General features: G+C 44.9%; 1 protein-coding gene across 1 annotated transcript in view; it reads right to left on the bottom strand.

Moving 5' to 3' along the window:
- Positions 1–17,920, bottom strand: part of afdna (afadin, adherens junction formation factor a) — a 74,470-nt gene that overhangs the window by 48,155 nt on the left and 8,395 nt on the right. The window contains 5 exon segments of the mRNA XM_069172353.1: positions 202–359; positions 2,073–2,233; positions 2,458–2,606; positions 3,284–3,396; positions 3,537–3,732. Coding sequence (XP_069028454.1) covers positions 202–359; positions 2,073–2,233; positions 2,458–2,606; positions 3,284–3,396; positions 3,537–3,732 — 777 coding nt within the window.

Genomic DNA, 17,920 nt, shown 5'->3' with positions numbered 1-17,920 from the left:
GGATGATGTAAGGTGTTTTATTGATGAGAGAAAAAAAAAGGAGGGTCGAGGTCGTGTTTAGTGGAGAAACACAAACTAATATAACATATTAAATTAAATTCCAGTCTCATCGACGTGATTTCCATCTATCTCAGAAGAAGGACGCAAGTTTGGACTTTTTTTGTGGGTTTATGGGATGGATGTTTGAAAAGTGTTCGTTACCCGGGCGATGCAGTACTCCCGGGGGTTCTCCTTCTCCAGCCCGTACTTCTCCAGCGCCTCCACCACGGCGAAGTCGGCCGTGTCCCTGGTGGACAGCAGGATGGTCTTGTAGGGGATGTTGGGCTTCAGGCTGTCGGCGTATATCCTCAAAGTGCCGCCTGCGGAGACAGTTCAGGACATTTTTGATTTATGTAGCGCTCCTGCAAAAATAATCCGAAACTTAAATAGTTTCCGAGAGAGTCGACAAGCTGCGGAAACAGAGGACTCAAAAGTCCTTTATTTTTTTTTATTTATTTTTTTTTAAAAGGCCCCATAAAGTTACATTTCCATTTCTTCTTTGACTACAAAACAGGTCTATGTGCTGCATATAAAACACCCAAAGTGTCACAACATTCAATCCGAGGAGAAATGTACGCCAGCCGGAGGTTTGTGATGTCACAAATTTTTACGATCATTGTTATAGCTCCGCCCACTGTCCGACCTAAACACCGAGCTCTCGATGCGTTCGCGGCGCTAACGAGCTACAACTTCAATTACGAGAGACCCTGAATTCTGCCTGAACAATCACCCGATTTAAAGGCACTACGCACACATGGATAACAGTTTGAGTAGATGATTTGGGAAACTTTGCTTTCCCTTAAAAAAAACAAAAACACGTAAGAACATTTTATTTTCCTTTAGAAAAAAAGAGAAAAACTGTAATGCTCAGAAAATAACACATCACGCTGTCCTCTGGTGGAACATGCGGCCGTGTGACAACTGAAAATGATCACCTTCGTAAATCCCACAAGGGAGTCTTCAGCAGAGCAAACAGCATTTTTTTTTTTTTTCAGGAGCGTCCCATAAAACCGACTTTTGTTTCAGTAAAATAGGACTCTGCTGGGAAAACGTCATCGTCTGACCACAAGCCGTCCTGTCCCATCGGCCACGTGTGTGTGTGTGTGTGTGTGTGTGTGTGTGTGTGTGTGTGTGTGTGTGTGTGTACCGTATGCGGTCAGTGGTTGGAGCTGTTTTTAGAGTCGGTCCACTGGTCCATCTGTCTGTCAGAGTGATTAGGTAACGCCTGAGTCACGCCGGACCAGTCAGTGTTCGCCCATTCAACAAGGACGTACGTGTGTGTGTGTGTGTGTGTGTGTGTGTGTGTGTGTGTGTGTGTGTGTGTGTGTGTGTGTGTGTGTGTGTGTGTGCGCGCGTGTACATGTCAGCGTGAGACTTCTGAGAAACCAGCCGACGTTTTACGCACGACGAAGAAACGATCAAAAAGACGGGATTTTTTTATACCAAAAATAGAAGAAAAAAAACCCGCTGAATCGACGCGCGTTTGCAGGTCGTGACAGCAGCTGCACCCTGAAACCAGCTGTGCACACCTGGAGGCGGAGAATTTGACCTCAGCCTTCCCCTCCAGACCCCCCCCCCTATTCCTCCCCTCCCCCGCCCGCTGGATAAGGAGCAGCGGTGACCTGTGATGGTTCAGGTCGCGCCGCAGATTAACTCCAGGAGGGTTCACGTCAGGTTTTTATTTCAGCCACACGAGGACGTCCCCCGTTTGGATATTTTTTTCTTCCAGAAGCCGGCTCCGTCTTTGGCTCCGGTTTGTTTGTTTTTCTTAAGGTTGGGAAACGGGGAATTTCTTTTGCAAGACGTCGTAGTCGGTCTCAATTCATTGCTCCCCGAACTCCACGTTCCTCCTTGTTTTTTTGGTTTTTTTCCCCCCGATCATATCAGTTTCATCATTTCCCCTCCAGGAAAATCACAATCGCAAGAATTTTCACAAATTCAAGCGATTTGTCCGCAAAAACATGTGAACGGAAGCCGTGCCGGAAACAAAAAGCCTGAATTTAAAAAAGGGGGAGGGGCTTAATCAGAAGTACCTGAGTCCGGCCTCCCGTCGCTGCTCATGAACTCCTGCATGCGTTTCTCCAGTTTCTGCTGGCGCCTCCTTTTCATCACCACCTCGGGGTTGGAGATGGTCCTGGTGAAGCTGGTCTCCGGCATGTCCTTATAAACCTCCGCCGCCAGGCGATTGTTCTCCCTAAAAAAAACAACAACAACAACAACAAAAAAAACAACAAAGACAGATGAAAGGAACAGAAGGAGTCAAAGTTCAAATCGCTTCTCTTTCCTCTTTCCGGAGTGTTACGTGCTTTTCTTGGCAGAAGAAAACAAAAAAAAAAACAAAGAAACCGTCCTCCGAGGACTGAGAGGACGTAAGAGGGCGATAAGATGGATGAGCTGGCGAGCGTCGTTGACGTTTACCCGTCCTCCGCCTGCTCGTCTCCGTCGGGGATGCGGGCGAACTCCTTCTCCCTCTTCTTCTCCTTCTTCTTCTCCTTCTTGGACAGAGTCCTCTTGAAGTTCTGGATCACGCCGTCCTTCTCCTTCTCCGGCCCGTTACTCTGGCTCTTCTGGCAGAAGAGGAGGAAGCAAAAGGGGGTGGGGGTGAAGGTGGGGGGGGGGGGGGTGTAAAAAATAAATAAATAATTAATTATTCTACGGTCTTTGAATGTTACATCAGATCAAGTTGAGTTTTGTTGGCAGCAACATGTTTAGTTGAGGAACATCATTCTTACATTTGTTGCACTATTTGCCCTCACCGTCACAGAGCGGTGCACCTCGAGAGACTCCGCCTCTTTTTATACCCAATCATGTTACTGATCTGTTGCCAGGTAACCTAATTAGTTGCGAGATGTTCCACAATGTATATATATATATATATATATATATTTTATTTTTTTTTTATCTTTACACAACTTTTCCAGTCTTTTGTTGCCCCTCGTCCCGGCTTTTGTTTTTCCGAGACACGTCGCTGCCATCAAATTCAAAAATGAGCTCATATTTTTCACGAAAACGATAAAATATCTCCGTTTCAACATTTGACATGTTGTCTTTGGTCTATTTCGCATTCTGTTTTTATTTACACTTTTCACAGCGTCGCAACTTTTTTTTTTTTTTTATGTTTCCAGTAGCTCAGAAGAGGCGGCTTCATTTTTTTTCTTAAAAGGAAAATGATGAATGGGGGCGGCGGGGGGGGGGGGATTTCAAGTCTACTGATGAGTAGATGAAGGAGGCGGAGCCGGCTGACCTTGGGCAAGATGTCGTTCTCGTTCTTCAGGACGAAGCGTCCTTCTCTGTCGTCTTTGTTCCAGTTCAGCTGGACGACGAGCGGCTTCTCGTCCAGGTCCAGCTGACGCTCTTCTAACACACACACACACACACACACACACACACACACACACACACAGGAAACACCGGTTCATCTCGAGAGCCCACTACGACAAACCGTTATAGCCCAACTGTTTTTTTGGGGTTTTTTTCCCCCTCTCGTGGGAACTCACCTCCGCTGACGTGCACCTCGTACAGCGAGTATTTCGGCGAGGACAGCATCCTCATGTCCGGTCGGAACTTCTCGGCCAACGTCTCGATGACGTCCTGCGTTGTCGCCGTGCTCGAGACTCGGATGCACTTGGTGGCGAAGTTGCCGGCGACCCGGTCCTGGAAGTAGAACCGCATCACGCCGTGGAACTCCAGGTCCTTCGACGACAAACAAAAAAAAGGAGAAATTTAAGTACAAAAAAAAAAAAAAAAGCCCAAAAAATGGCAACTAAATTCAAAAAAATGGCGGACTTCCTGTTTAAGTTGAGGTCACGGTGCCGAGAGCCTTTTTCGTACATCTCGCTGGGATACGAATGTCCAAGGAACTTCGTGCACGTAGGTAAATGTAGCCGTGCTATCGAGCTGTTTGGCCACGCCCACTTGCGAAACCACTAAAATAAATTTTCGCCGGGCGTGTTGCCAACTTTCATGAGTGTTGGAGCACGTTGAAGCCGCCAAATAAGCAATTTATTTTAATAATTCCTTTAATAACGAACATTCGGTGCTAAGGGCCCCAAAAAAAAAGAATAAAGTCTATCATCTGGTACAAACTGCAGAAACACAGTTTAAATTCAATTACGTTTGCACACAAAACTACAAACGAATTACTGTGAAAACTGGGTCGTAAATAATAAAGCGGACTCCACAACTCTGCCTGCCAATCGAAAAACATTACGGGGCGGGAATTTCAAAATAAAATACACGACGCGGTCTAATTTCAATTAACACAGCTCAAAAACTACGTCGCGTCCGATTTAGTTGAGTTTAAAATGCAGGTTTTGGGAAATATTCTCTAAAGTTGTCCCCTAAATTTGGAACCAAATGATGGGAAACCTCCCGGCTTCAATCACTTGTTCCATTATCTATTTATTGTTCTTTATCATTTCTTCTCTGGTTTATTTCACTCGCGGTCTAAGAAAAGCTCCGTCACACACCCACACACACACACACACATAATCTCGACACCCGGGGCTATTTTCGCTGTGCAAAATGTATTTCCTACATGTTGACATTTCCCTCCGCAGTCGACTACAAGAGCGAGAATGTCTTCGCCGTCCTGATTTGAATGCGGTGGAACAATGTGCTGACACGGCGACTCCGGCCGGCAGCCCCGAGGTGCACGCGTTGCATACGTTTAAGGCTCGGCGGCGAAAATTGGGCCTCGTGTTTTATCATAACTAAGCCATTGAAAGAAAAAGAAAAAAAAAAAAAGCTCCTGCATCTACCCGGGGCTGTCAATCAAACAGACACGCCCCCCCCCCCAAAAAAAAAAAAAAACACAGCCTTTTTGAAGCTTATTTTCTAATGAATGAGGGATTATTTTCAGAAGGACCGCCAGAAAACTAATAAGAAGGAGCGACTTCAGCTGACAACACCGAGATAACTGATGGGAAGAAAGTTATTGACCTACAATTTGATGAGGGAAGTTGAATGGGAGTCTATTGAGGCTTTTTTTTTTTAGCCGACCTCTAGTGGCACTCGGTGGTACTGCAGGAGTACCGTACCCTTGAAAGGTCTCCACGGCTTTTACTTTGTAAAACAATAACTCATTTTTTTTTATGATGCCAGGAAGGGATGTAGTGGTCTTTAAAATGAATAAATAAATAATAGAGGCGGGAAAACCCTGACTGGTTCCTCCCGGGACGTAGACATCTCTTCTGTCAGCGTGCCAACGGAGGCATTCAAGGATTTGAATGTTAACGAGAGGAGCGTGCCAGCGTTTCGGGAAAAAAAAAAAAAAAAAAAGGGAGGAAGCAAGACGAGGCCGGACGACTTTCTGAAAGGGATCGAGTGCTTGTGCGCTTCGTTGAAAAGGGACGTGATCAATGTAAAAGCGAGAAAGAAAAGAAAAAGGGCGGGAGGCTGATAGCTGTGTGTGTTTTTCTTTTTCCTGCCTCCTCTTCCTTCCAAACTCACAGCGGAGCAGAGTGGAAACACTGAGCGGAGTTTCGATAGGCAAAAAGGGTGGAGTCGGGGAACGTGTGTGTGTGTGTTGTGATTTACTGGCTGGAATGTGGGTCATCGAGGGTTGCCGTTGTCAGGCTTGCGTAACCGTTGGTAACCGTTACCGTGGATACACCCGTCCACTCGGGTTCAAAAAAAATAAAATAAATAAAAGCCCAGCTTCGGGAGCGAGCAGGAGGATGATGATGATTAACCGGCTGTAATATATCACCTACGGGGCCACGGTGAACGGTTCAAGTACAAGCACTCCCCCATCCACCACCCCCACGTACCTGCAGGACATGGTACAGTCCGACAAACCTCGGGCCGTTCCTGCACGCCCATTTTTTACAAGAATAGTCCCGTCCTACACTTTTTTCCAGACCCTCGTCAATTCCTGAAATTCCAACACCTCAAAAGCTTTGGATCAGTCCTATACCCCTGTCCCTCTAGATAATGGTCCGGTCCAACTTCGAGGCCATAGTCCTGTTGGCCCTGGGTCCAACCCTACATTACCACAGCTCGGGGATCATGATTTAGTGCTATAACCCCGCCCCCCCCTCCTCCCCGCAGGTCAAGGACATGGCGCAGTCCAAAAGTACATTGCACACAAAGTGACAGAAGCTGAAGTCCAGTACAACAGCAACAATCACCCCCCCCCTCCAGTACCTGCAGGACATGGTACAGTCCGACAAACCTTGGGCCGTTCCTGCACGCCCATTTTTTACGAGAATAGTCCCGTCAAACACTTTTCCAGACCTTCGGCAGTTCCTGAAATTCCAACACCTCAAAGCTTTAGACCAGTCCTACACCCCTATATCTCTAGAAAATGGTCCAGTCCAACTTTCCGATATTTCTCGGCCGTAGTCCCGTTACCTCGGGGTCATGATTTAGTGCTTTGAACCACAACATAACATAACATAACATAACATAACATAACAGCCTGGAGCTGAAAGTCCGGTACAACCGGCCTACGCCACACGTCAGCTCCCAACAACAGTACAAACAAAGGTAGTAGAACTGTGAGATGAACAGAAAATACACATTCAGATACTAATATTGTTTATTGATCACATTAACCAGGAGATATATTCCAACTTTAAGCAGCTTTTTGGGAGCACATTCGTAAATATATCTAATGTTTTGGCGGTTTAAGACGACAACCATTCGACGACAACTCAATTGTTTATGTGTCCTTTTGTTAATAGTGTAATAAAGATACTGGTTTATTTTTTCTTTCGCATAAATCGTTTAAAAAGTTTTCTGGCAAAGCTGAACAGGTAAATTATAGAATAAAGTATTGAATATTATTGTATTGACGTTGAAGTTTTGAAGGAGAACCAAACATACAGAGTGTGACGTTCTATTTTAATCTACAGCAAGAACCAGAGAATTTAGCGGACTCTGCGTCTTTAAAATGTTTTCAGATTTACTGTTGAACAAGTACGTACGACTTTACAGATAAAGAAAGTTCCTCCAAATCTAAGGTCAGATTTTTTTGGGGGGAAAAAGATTTTTGAAACCAATTTTTGTTTGTCAGAAAAAACAAAACCAAAAAAAAGGGACCAAAATTAGAAAACATTTGGCCTCGTTGACTTCTAACAGTTTTCACGCTTCTTATATTTTTTAATTCAACTCGAGTTTATCAGCTAAAAAGCTCCAAAATGTAAAAAGTGAAAGGCGAGAGGCAGAACGAGAACAAACTGTTCAGTTTATCCTTTTTGCAGCTTTTCATTCTAATAATCCCCAACAGCTTCTTTTTTTTTTTTTTCTCCTCTCTATTTTGCAAACAGCACATGGGGGTTGACGGGAAACGCTAATGCAGCAGTATGTCACTTCAAAAAAACACAACCAAAAAAAAAAAAAACAGCAGCCAGGATAAAACTCTGCTCCGCATCAAAGCGCAGTCACATATTTCCAGTCGAAAGGTATCGGATGAGGTTTCAGGGGGCGAGTCTTTCATGTTGGACTACTTCTGTCGAGAAGCGGGATTTGTGTTTACGACGCCGGGGTTCACATTCGACGAACGAACGCGTCATCATTCACTGGAATAAGACTGTACAATAACTCGCCTCTGGCAAAATACATCACACAACAACAACACCGTCGGCTGTCTGTTTTCTTGTTTGTTTGCACTATTGTTTAGTTAGTTTTAATTTAATTATTCTATTTTATTCTATTTATTGTGTATACTGTGCATTTTTATATTTAATATTTTACTGTTGTTTTATTGCTTTCCTGTACCTATAATGCTGCTGTAGCGAAAAAAATTTCCCCTTGTGGGATTAATAAAGTAACTATCTATCTATCTATCTTCCACCTCCAAAAAAACACAAAAATAACAAAATAAATCACCTAAAGCCGTGTAATTGCAGCATGTTAAGACCATATATGGGCACAGTATGGCATCTGTGTGTGTGTGTGTGTGTGTGTGTGTGTGTGTGTGTGTGTGTGTGTGTGTGTGTGTGTGTGTGTGTGTGTGTGTGTAGCCTAATCTCATGCCTTCGCTTGTATTCAAACACACACACACACACACAGAGTGCATGAGACCTGTGACTAAACTTGTGTGAGACTATTTATCACACACACACACACACACACACACACACAAAGTAGGACAACGCTGCAGATAGCCATTATCAGTTAGATGATGTGTGTGTGTTCAAGCTGACACACCAGCTACGAAGAGATTCACCTCTTGGGATATTTAAGGAGGCAGACGTGACTTCGAAGCGATGAAACGAAACGTTCAGGCGAGCTACGCTTCGACGGCAGCGAAAACAAACACCAGCGAATTCGATTCGACTCGCCGATATTGACGATAACGCGAGATCATCGCGGTCGTGTCGCATCGAAAGCGCGATCTTTCTGATAAGGAGGTCAACTCGGGTCAAAACGTATTAAAGAATATTAAAAAAAAAAAAAAACAATTGTATATTTTAACCCAAGTTTCAAAATACAAATCAGGCATTAGCATTTCAAGCAAAAGCTCCTATTTTTTTGTTATTATTCGGCCCTTTTCATCATCACTCCGCTCAGGAATGCTGTGAATCCATTTATTAAAAGAGTAATCACTAAACACGAACCGCTCCCTCCGGAAAAGGGCACGTGTGAATACAGATAACCCGCACTTTTTTAAAAAATCCGACTAACCCCTCCCGGGTCAAAGGTCGCCGAGCCGAAGAGTTCAAAGGTCGCGTCTGTGTTTGCAGGAGAAAGTGAAACGACGCGTTTCGGCGGATTAAACGGTAACTGGACGTTTTATTTGTTCCTTGTAAAAGCAGCAAACTCACCTGACTCACTTTACCTCTGAAGATAAAGAAGTTTACGAAAATAAAAGCTTAAACTGTTTCAAATATTTGCTCTTTCAGAATCACCTTTATTTCCTCGACATTTTTAGATTTTTTTTTTTTTTTTTTTTTTTTTTTTTTTTATTAAAATTTGATGATTGCTGCTTCAAAGCTCGAGGCGATATCTTCAGGTTGCTTTTTTTTTTGTCTGACAATTTATTAACGTAAAAAACTCAAATTATGACGACACAACTCAATCTGGGAAGCCGGACAAAAACATTTGCGGCGTTTCTGCTCGGAAAACTATTAAAAACGCCGACTCGTTAATTTTTCTGTCGATCGACTACTTGATTACTCAGCTTGTCGTTTAATTTCTAACGTACACTTTAAATCGGAAGCTGTATGGGACGGCAAAAAAACAAATAAATACACTATTCACGTATATTCAATTCAGGTACCTGCAATAAATACAAGGACAACCTTCGGTATCCGTCACCATCTCTACACCCCCACCACCACCACCACCCCCACTCGCATCTCGCTGTCTTATCGTTCTCCCGCATCAACTTTCTCACGGCAAGGCTTCCTTAATCCAACACACACACACACACACACACACACACACACACACACACACACAGAGCTTGGTATGTGTGTGGCGGGTTATCAGGTGTTAAAGAAACTAACCAGAGCTCCGTGTAAAACCACTTTGAGCCATCTGAGTGGGTGGAGGTTGGGGAGGGGAGAGAAGGGTGGAGGGGGGGCTCTGGAGAAATAAGACTCGGCCGGGTGGTGATTCAGTGGCAAAGTCCACCCCCCCACCCCTCATCTTTCAATAATGTGATAAATCAATCTTTACACACACACACACACACACACACACACACACACACTTCAGCTGAAGTCGCTCCTTCTTATTCGTTTTCTGGACGTCCATCTGAAAATAATCCCTCATTCATTAGAAAATAAACCTCAAGAGGATACGTTTTTTGGGGGGGGCGTGTCTCTCTGATTGACAGGCCCTGTGGTGCAGTCAGGTTTCAGCTATCAGTGGGCGGGGCTTAGTGTCCTCAGTTTTCCAATTCGACTGAGTTAGAAGTAAAAGAATCAAACACCGACGTAACTTCTGTCAAACTGCTATATTCCCACCTTGCGTTTAATTAAATACAAAAAAAAAAAAAAAAGAAGAAAGGTTAAACCCGCTAGTTTCCATGGAGACACTGGATACTTGATTTTGTTTTTTTGGGCATCGAAAAGATGAATATACAGAGAGAAGAAGGGAGGAGAAGAGCTTTCTGGATGATGGCCGTTTGAAAATGAGAATAGATTCCAGCTGCTGTGCGTCATCTCGGTCACACACACACACACACACGAGCCTAATAAAATGAACCGAGTTCCCGAGTCAATATTGTTGCAGCCCCACCTGCAGTATCATGGAGGGGATTCCTCCCTAAGCCGGGCGTCTCAGGCCAGTTGGATGGAGGTTTTGAACTCAGACGTGGGGGGTGTGTGGTGTGGTGTGGTGGGGGGTGTGTGGGTTTCACAAAGGCAATCGGAGACACCGACGGACCACGAGGACGAAAAGATAGAAAGGAGGAGACCGCTGAAGAAAAAAAGACCCCCCCCCCCAAACCCCCAGTAGATGGATGGAGGAAACTTTGAGCTGTGGTTGATTTATTACTGACTTTTTTTTTTTTTTTTTTTTTTTCTAAGCTGTGTATGGGGAGATATATATTACATACACAGTGAGAATCAAAGCCCCTCAGTCTGCCAACTATTACAACAAACCAGTATTCTTAAACTTCATCAAAGTTATGTTAAAAAATAAATAAATTAAAAAAAAAAAAAAAGGGGTGGGGAGGCAGAGAGGCCTCCTGTCCTTAAAAAGCCTTAGAAAGAAAATGCAAACATTTCCTCTGTGGCTGCCGGGAGAAAAAAAAGAAAAAAAGAAAAGCATCTTTGTTTCAGGTGAGTTTCTGCTTCGGTATCGAGCCGTCCGGCCTCCACTCACTCCCTCCATCCCTCCACTCCCTCCCTCCCTCCACTCACTCCCTCCACTCACTCCCTCCACTCACTCCCTCACTCCCTCCACTCACTCCCTCCACTCACTCCCTCCCTCCACTCCCTCACTCCCTCCACTCCCTCCCTCCCTCCACTCACTCCCTCCATCCCTCCACTCCCTCCCTCCACTCCCTCCACTCACTCCCTCCCTCCCTCCCTCCCTCCCTCCACTCACTCCCTCCACTCACTCCCTCCCTCCCTCCCATCTATTCTGACAAGACTACGGTATTGTAAGCCCGGATCAAGGCTGACAGATATACCACTTTTGAAGTTGAAAGAATTCATAAAATGTTTTTTTTTTTCTTCTTCTTCTTTGACTGGAAACAAACTCCCACAAAAAAAAAAAAAAACAAAAAAACCTCTGTTAATAAGTAGAGGCTCATGGCTGCTGACCATCACAGAGCAGCCTTTGTTCTTCCAATGAGCATCACTGCTTCAGCTCAAAGTTAAAAACACGGCACGGATATCCGAGAGTCGAAACACTGAAACGAAGTTGCCGCCTTTAAGTCTTTGTTATTGAAATCTGAAGAGTTTATAAAGTACACCAAGTAGAAATTTGACATTTTACGATGCAAAGATTTGACAAAAAAAAAAATTTTTTTTTTTTTAAATCAATAAATATTGTAAATAAACAGTTTAAAACTGGTCCGGAAAAAAAAGCAGAAGTTTAAACTGTATGAATTTTTGAATTTCAAAAAGTACTTTCATATCCACTTGGCATTAAAATGTATCAAACCTAATTAAAGTGAGTGACATCAGCACGGGTATTTATTTGTACGAGCTGTAAAACAATAAATAAATAAACACATTTAAAAAGTCGAAGTCGGACAGTAAACGGGATAATGAGAGGAAGCATTCACTTCTGCTCCATTTGCTGATATTCTCGCCCTCGTTCTCGTTGACTATAAAAGAAGAGAGGGGTGGGGGGGGAGGGATGATGGGGAGGGGGGGGGCAGAGACTTCAGAAACAGGCAGAAAGGTCACACATGCATGTGTGTGCATGTACAAGAAAGATGGATAAGAGCCTGCAGCGGTTTACAGTGGGAGGGGGAGTGTGGGGGGCGGGGGGGGGGGGGGGGGGTAAACATGGCACCTTGTGATCAAGGACCCAACGTGCAGAGAATAGTGAAGCACTCTTAAGAATGCAGTGTGCACACGCACGCATGCACACACACACACACGCACACACACACACACACACACACACAGACACACACACACACACACACGCATGCATACAAAAAAGACACACTCGGGATGAGGCGCTGAATTATGCAGGTCTGCCCACATCGAGCTCTCTTCCTCCCTCTCTCAGCCTTGGAGTGACTTTGGTGCAAAAATGAGGGCCGATGCAGAAAGCGCCTAAAAGCTGCAATACCACCGAGCGCCACTAGAGGTCGGCTCCTAAAAAAAAATAATAATAAAATAAGCCTCCTCCCGTTGACTCCCATTCAACTTCAGGTCGCCGGGGCCTTCCCCAATCAGATAAGAGTCAGATCTACCGCTCGCTCCCCCTCCCCTTCTCCCCCCCAGCCAAGTTCGCCCAAATATGGTCGCTTCCTGCCGCAAACCGCTCCGAACTGGCAAAGATGGCGGCCTGACAGAAATCCGAACTCGAGGCGGGCTGGGCTCACCGACACGCCTCCGACAACAAAGTCTTCTCCCCGATTACCTCCCCGGACGTCCGCGGCCACAACTCTAATCAGCAGCTGTGTAATTTTAGCCTTTAAAGCTCTATTATACCGGGACCGGTATTGTCTGGGGTCCTCTTAGGATATATGTTTATTTCTTTTTTAAATAGCCGCGAAGGACGACTAAATGTGTGTATGAATCTGCCGTGCCCCCCCCCCCCCTTTAATCTGCACACAAAAAAAAAACAAAAAAACTCGGAGATCATCTGATAACATTAGTTTTATGTGAATACGCACAAATAAGGTGGTACTTTTGAGTGTGAGTGTGTGTGTGTGTGTGTGTGTGTGTGTGTGTGTGTGTGTGTGTGCGTCAGAGAAACTTTTCAACGGCCGTGTTTGGTGCAAAATTCCTGAGATTCATTTAGCTGCTCAGCATGGAGACCCAATTTGGAGAGGAAGCGACCGGCCGAGCACTCAGCTGGTAAACCTGAACCAAGTCCAGGTTTTTGGATTGGAGGGTGGGGTGGGGGGGGGGGGGGGGGTAGACAAAACAATTTTCGACTCCGGAGCGTTTCGGCAGTCGGCTGCCCAACGTTTTCCCAAATGTGCAAAACTACAAAAAGTTTCAAATTTATCCAGAAATATTTACACTAACATTTCACCGTAGAGGTCAAAGGTGAATTAATGTATTTCGTGTTTATAGCTTGTGTGTGTATTTAACACATCGGCCTTTATTTTCTATTCTATTTATATTGTATGTATATTTGTAACTTTTCATTTCCGTGTACTTATCTTTTTTACATGTATTCTTCAGCTGCTGTGACGACTAAATTTACCCACTGCGGGGTTATTAAAGTTTTATCTGAAAAGCTGAAGACAGTAACACAGCTGAAAGGTCTGGGAAAAGGTTTTTAAGGTCGAGAAGGAACTAAATCTAATCCAAAATAAAAACTTAGTTTGATTATTGATAAATAAGCAAACTATATTTTCAACCAGCTATTCGCTTGATTAAAATGTCAAAAAATTGTTTTACAATATTCAATATTGTAAAACAATATATAAAAGAAATCTTCAAAATTTGAGTCAAATTTTCTGTTACCCAACAAGCATGCAAGTAAATTTAAAAAACAACAACAACAACAACAACAACTGCTCCTCCACTTCGAAAAGACAACTTCTTCCCCTGACGAGTAAGCCGGCTGCCAACGGTAACCCGACACCAAACAAGCCACGGCGCGCTGCTATGGCAACCGCCTCGGCAGGGTGTCATGTTGCCATGGCGCCGGTAGGCGAGCCGTGCCCACTTCTCAGGTGTCAGGTGGACAAAAAAAAAAAAAAGAGGTTCACAGAAGATGCAACTGTGTATTAATAAACTTACCATAAATTGGACTTTTTTTATTTATTTATTTATTTTTTAAGCCAATGCAGCGAACAGCACGTACAGATGCTCCCAATTTCAGCTCCGTACATAAAAAAAAAATACAAAATACAAAAACGTACATAATCTCCACTAATACTGGAAAACATTTCCAACAGCCACTTTTCTAGGAAAGCATAAGCCGGGCGGACTGCGGTGTCACTCCTCCTCTAACTCCCCGCGAGCTTCCTCTTCCTGCACCTAGCTGACCTGAATCTCGCAACCGCACCGAGGATGAATAAAATAAATAAATAAACATGGAGGGAAGAGGGGAGAGGGAAGGGTGGAGGAGGGGGGGTAAAAAAAAAAAAATAATAATAATCCAGAAGCGACTAAATTCAAGGTGCAATAAAACAGGAAAATCCTGCAAAGTAATCATGAGCAAATATCAAATGACAACAACAAAGAAATAGTGGAAAATCCAAGTAGTTTGTTTATGTGGCGGTCAACGATCAACGCCGTGTTACTTCTAAATGATTCCCCAAGTGTTGCATAACAGATCCAGGGTGTGTAAATCAGGAAGAAAAAAAAAAGCCATCATACCTAACTATCCCCCCCCCCCCAAAAAAAAAAAAAAAGACTGGAGCAGACGGACTCGCATTTAATTCTAACTGGCATTAAAAAAAACAAAAAAACGTCTCAATGAAAGTTGCAGACTTCCTGAAACTGCTGTGCAACTGATGCCACAAGTATCCAAAATGAGCGCGATGACATCATCGGGCCTTCGACCGAGAAGAAAGAAGCAGCAGCTTCGTTTCCACCAAGTGAAGCGAAGGAAAGCTTCACATACTTTCCTCCGGTCGGGGCAAATGCGCGCCGGCATCGTAACCTGCAACCGGCGGAAACAACTGACCGAGAACAGTAGCTTGGACGGAAGCCACGCCCCCCTTTCCACACACACACACACACACACACACACACACACACACACACACACACACACACACACACACACACAATTGTACACAAACAGTCTCCCCGGTCGCACATAATAGCAATCTAGAAGAAAGGAAGTAACAGAGAAACACGTTTGTTCTCTTTCTCCAAGTGTGTGTGTGTGTGTGTGTGTGTGTGTGTGTGTGTGTGTGTGTGTGTGTGTGTGTGCGGCTGAGATCAACAAATATGACGGGGTGGGGTTGAGCGTACAGAGAAGTCCCAGACGCACTTGAGGACACCCACGCGGGCGTTATTGTGTTTCTGTTTTGAACCCTCCTCCAGGAGCCCTCCCGCCGGGGCGGGTGGGGCCGGAGCCGGGACGGTGGGGCGAGGACAGGGTGCAGCTAATAACAAGCAGCAGATGAGAGGTGTGGGAGAGGGGGAGGGCGTTTGGACAGAAACAGGCAGACTTGATTTCTTCGATAATATGACAACTTTCAACTCTCACCGTATAAATATTTCGACAGAACGCCGACAATTGAAAACCTAAAAAAATAAAATTAAAAAAAATGTAAAAAAAAATTCCTAAAAGAAAGTCCGGTCGATGTCCCGTCGATTTCGTCGCCACTTCTGGACTCAGAAAGTTTGTTATGCTGATTTGTTTTCCAACAGACCAGCAACGCCAAATAAAAAAACAGCGAACATTTCAACACCAAATATTTTGTGGTCCAGTTTTTATGAGTGTCGCTTGGTCATGTGTGTGTGTGTGTGTGTGTGTGTGTGTGTGTGTGTGTGTGTGTGTGTGTGTGTGTGTGTGTCTTGTTTAAAGCGGTAATAAAATTTAATTAATCCAAAAGACTCCCACCCTAAAGAAGCCGTTATCCCACGCTCTAGTTCTGACCGTTAACATCTACCGAGACTTGTTTTGATTTGCGACCGTTTCCCAGAAAGTTCTTTATTTTTTATTTATTTTTTTAAACAGGAGAAACGTGCATTTAAATAGTTCGTTAAATTTACGTATCACGGAGATGTAAATGTGCTCGTAATTCATTCACGCGTTCAAATGAAACGTCTTCACATCGCACAAACTGTTTTCGTTGGTCTGATCTCCGTTTCCACGGCAACGCGCGACTGGAAAACAAAACCGGTCCCGTCAGTAGACCCTCGAGTAACTTGCGCAATCGTCTCCCACTGCGGGAAGTCTAATAACGTGCTAATAGATGTATATGTCCGCATAAATGCATCCGTTAGTAAAACCCGACTTACTTCATTACGACTATAATGAAAAATAACAACCGAGGTTGCTGCCGACTTTCAATAAATACGTTTAGCGGTGCACCTCTTTTTTTTTGCCCTCTGACCGCAGGTGAAGTACAAACACGCAGCAAACTGAAGGTTTACCTCCTCGTTACATCCACTTATCGCCCAGACGTCGCTTCCCCTCCTTGTTTTCCCTCCTCGCGGGGCCACGACTTAAGACACTGATCTACCGCAAAGCACCATGGGAGCTCGGTCGCGCGAAACCGGCGCTAAACGGTTTCCCCGCTCGTCGGGTGTCGGGCCCGATTGCCGTCTGATCCTTTTGGCGAGGTCAGTGGGCCGGGTGGGGGGGGGGGGGGGCGGGGGAGGGGGGGGGGGCCCCTCCACTTCGAGACGAGAGTGGGCTTTGACTGACAGGTGGGAGAGCGAATCGGGTGGCACCCGAGAGGGCGTCGCGAAACCGAATGGAGGCCGGAGGAGGGGGGGGGGGGGAAGAGGGGGAGCAAGAAGGAGGAGGAGGAGGAGGAGGAGGAGGAGGAGGAGGAGAGCCGGGCCTCTGAGGGGATTAACATGGTCTGACAGGCTGGCTGGGACAAACACACACACACACACACACACACACACACACACACATACACACACACACACACACACACACACACACACACATCACACACACACACACACACACACACACACACTCTGAGGGCGGGCTGCTCTGCTGAACACACACAATACACTGCTTGTTTTAGAACAAGAGGAAAGAGAGAAACGATAGATAAGAGCGAGCGAGAGGCCGAATCCCGGAGAAGGAATGTGTGTTTGAGGGAGAGGAGAGGGCGAGGCCGTGAACCTCAGGTGTTTCCCAGCGGCCGGCCAGAGAGAAACTCCCGCTGCGCTTCGGCGAACAGCGTAACGCGGGTCCTTTATCCAAACGGGTTTGTGTTGTCTCCCGTTTCCGTGGAAACGCGAAACTGTTCAGCTCGCTCGGTCTGGTGGTAAAATATCGGCAAAAATGTTTGTTTTTTTTTTTAAACAAGATATCGATGGACGTATGTATTTTTTTTTAAATTTAGCACCGCGTCGCGTTAAAACTATTATTTTTTTTGTGATGAGTCACGCGGCTTCGAGCATGTTCGAAATGTACAATCGGATCGCCGGGTCGGCGCTACCTTCTAAAAACTCCCCCGCTACTCCCCCCCCCCCCCCCCCCCAAAAAAAATGTTCCTCTTCTTTTTTCTTTTTGTTTATTGAGGAGTGGACTCGTCTGCATTCCTCAGAGTCTACTGCAGTAAATCTTTGAAACGAGCCGAGACACACCCGTTACAAGAAGAAAAAGAAAAAAAAAAAAAAAAAGATATATATATTGATATATATCTAAATATAAAAATGTTAGGAATCCCTGACATCCCCTCTTAATTTCCACCGAGAATCTCTCAAGTTACCTGACCTCTCTTTGAAGGATTTCTCCACTCAAAACACCATTTGCATTCCAGGAATTCCACAAGCAGTAGGAACGCTTAAAAGAAAAACCATGACACGTTACCCATCTGGATCCGCACACGCACACGCAGAGCGAGAGGCCGTGCTGATGATGTGTTATTCCAGACTGCTTAGCGAGGCTTCTTTAGGGAGCGGTTCTAACATATATCGATCCGATTTCGGCGGCGCCCCGATCGCGGAAAATTAACTGCCTCCAGAGGAGCTGTGGTTTCTGCAAGATTGAGCAGAGTTTAATTTAAGACTTAAAAAGAACCTGTGAATTAAAAAAAAAAAAAAAAAAATCAAGTATCGGATAAATTTCACAACCTAAACAAAAACTAGCGGATTGCGAGTCGTTTCACCACAAACGTTCTTCAGAATATTTG

Source organism: Embiotoca jacksoni, unplaced genomic scaffold (assembly GCF_022577435.1).
Source record: "Embiotoca jacksoni isolate LCO1_2020_lvr unplaced genomic scaffold, fEmbJac1.0.p SCAF_52, whole genome shotgun sequence".
NCBI lineage: Eukaryota > Metazoa > Chordata > Actinopteri > Embiotocidae > Embiotoca > Embiotoca jacksoni.
Note: the sequence above shows the minus strand (reverse complement) of the source record. Positions and strands in the feature narration are given on the sequence as shown.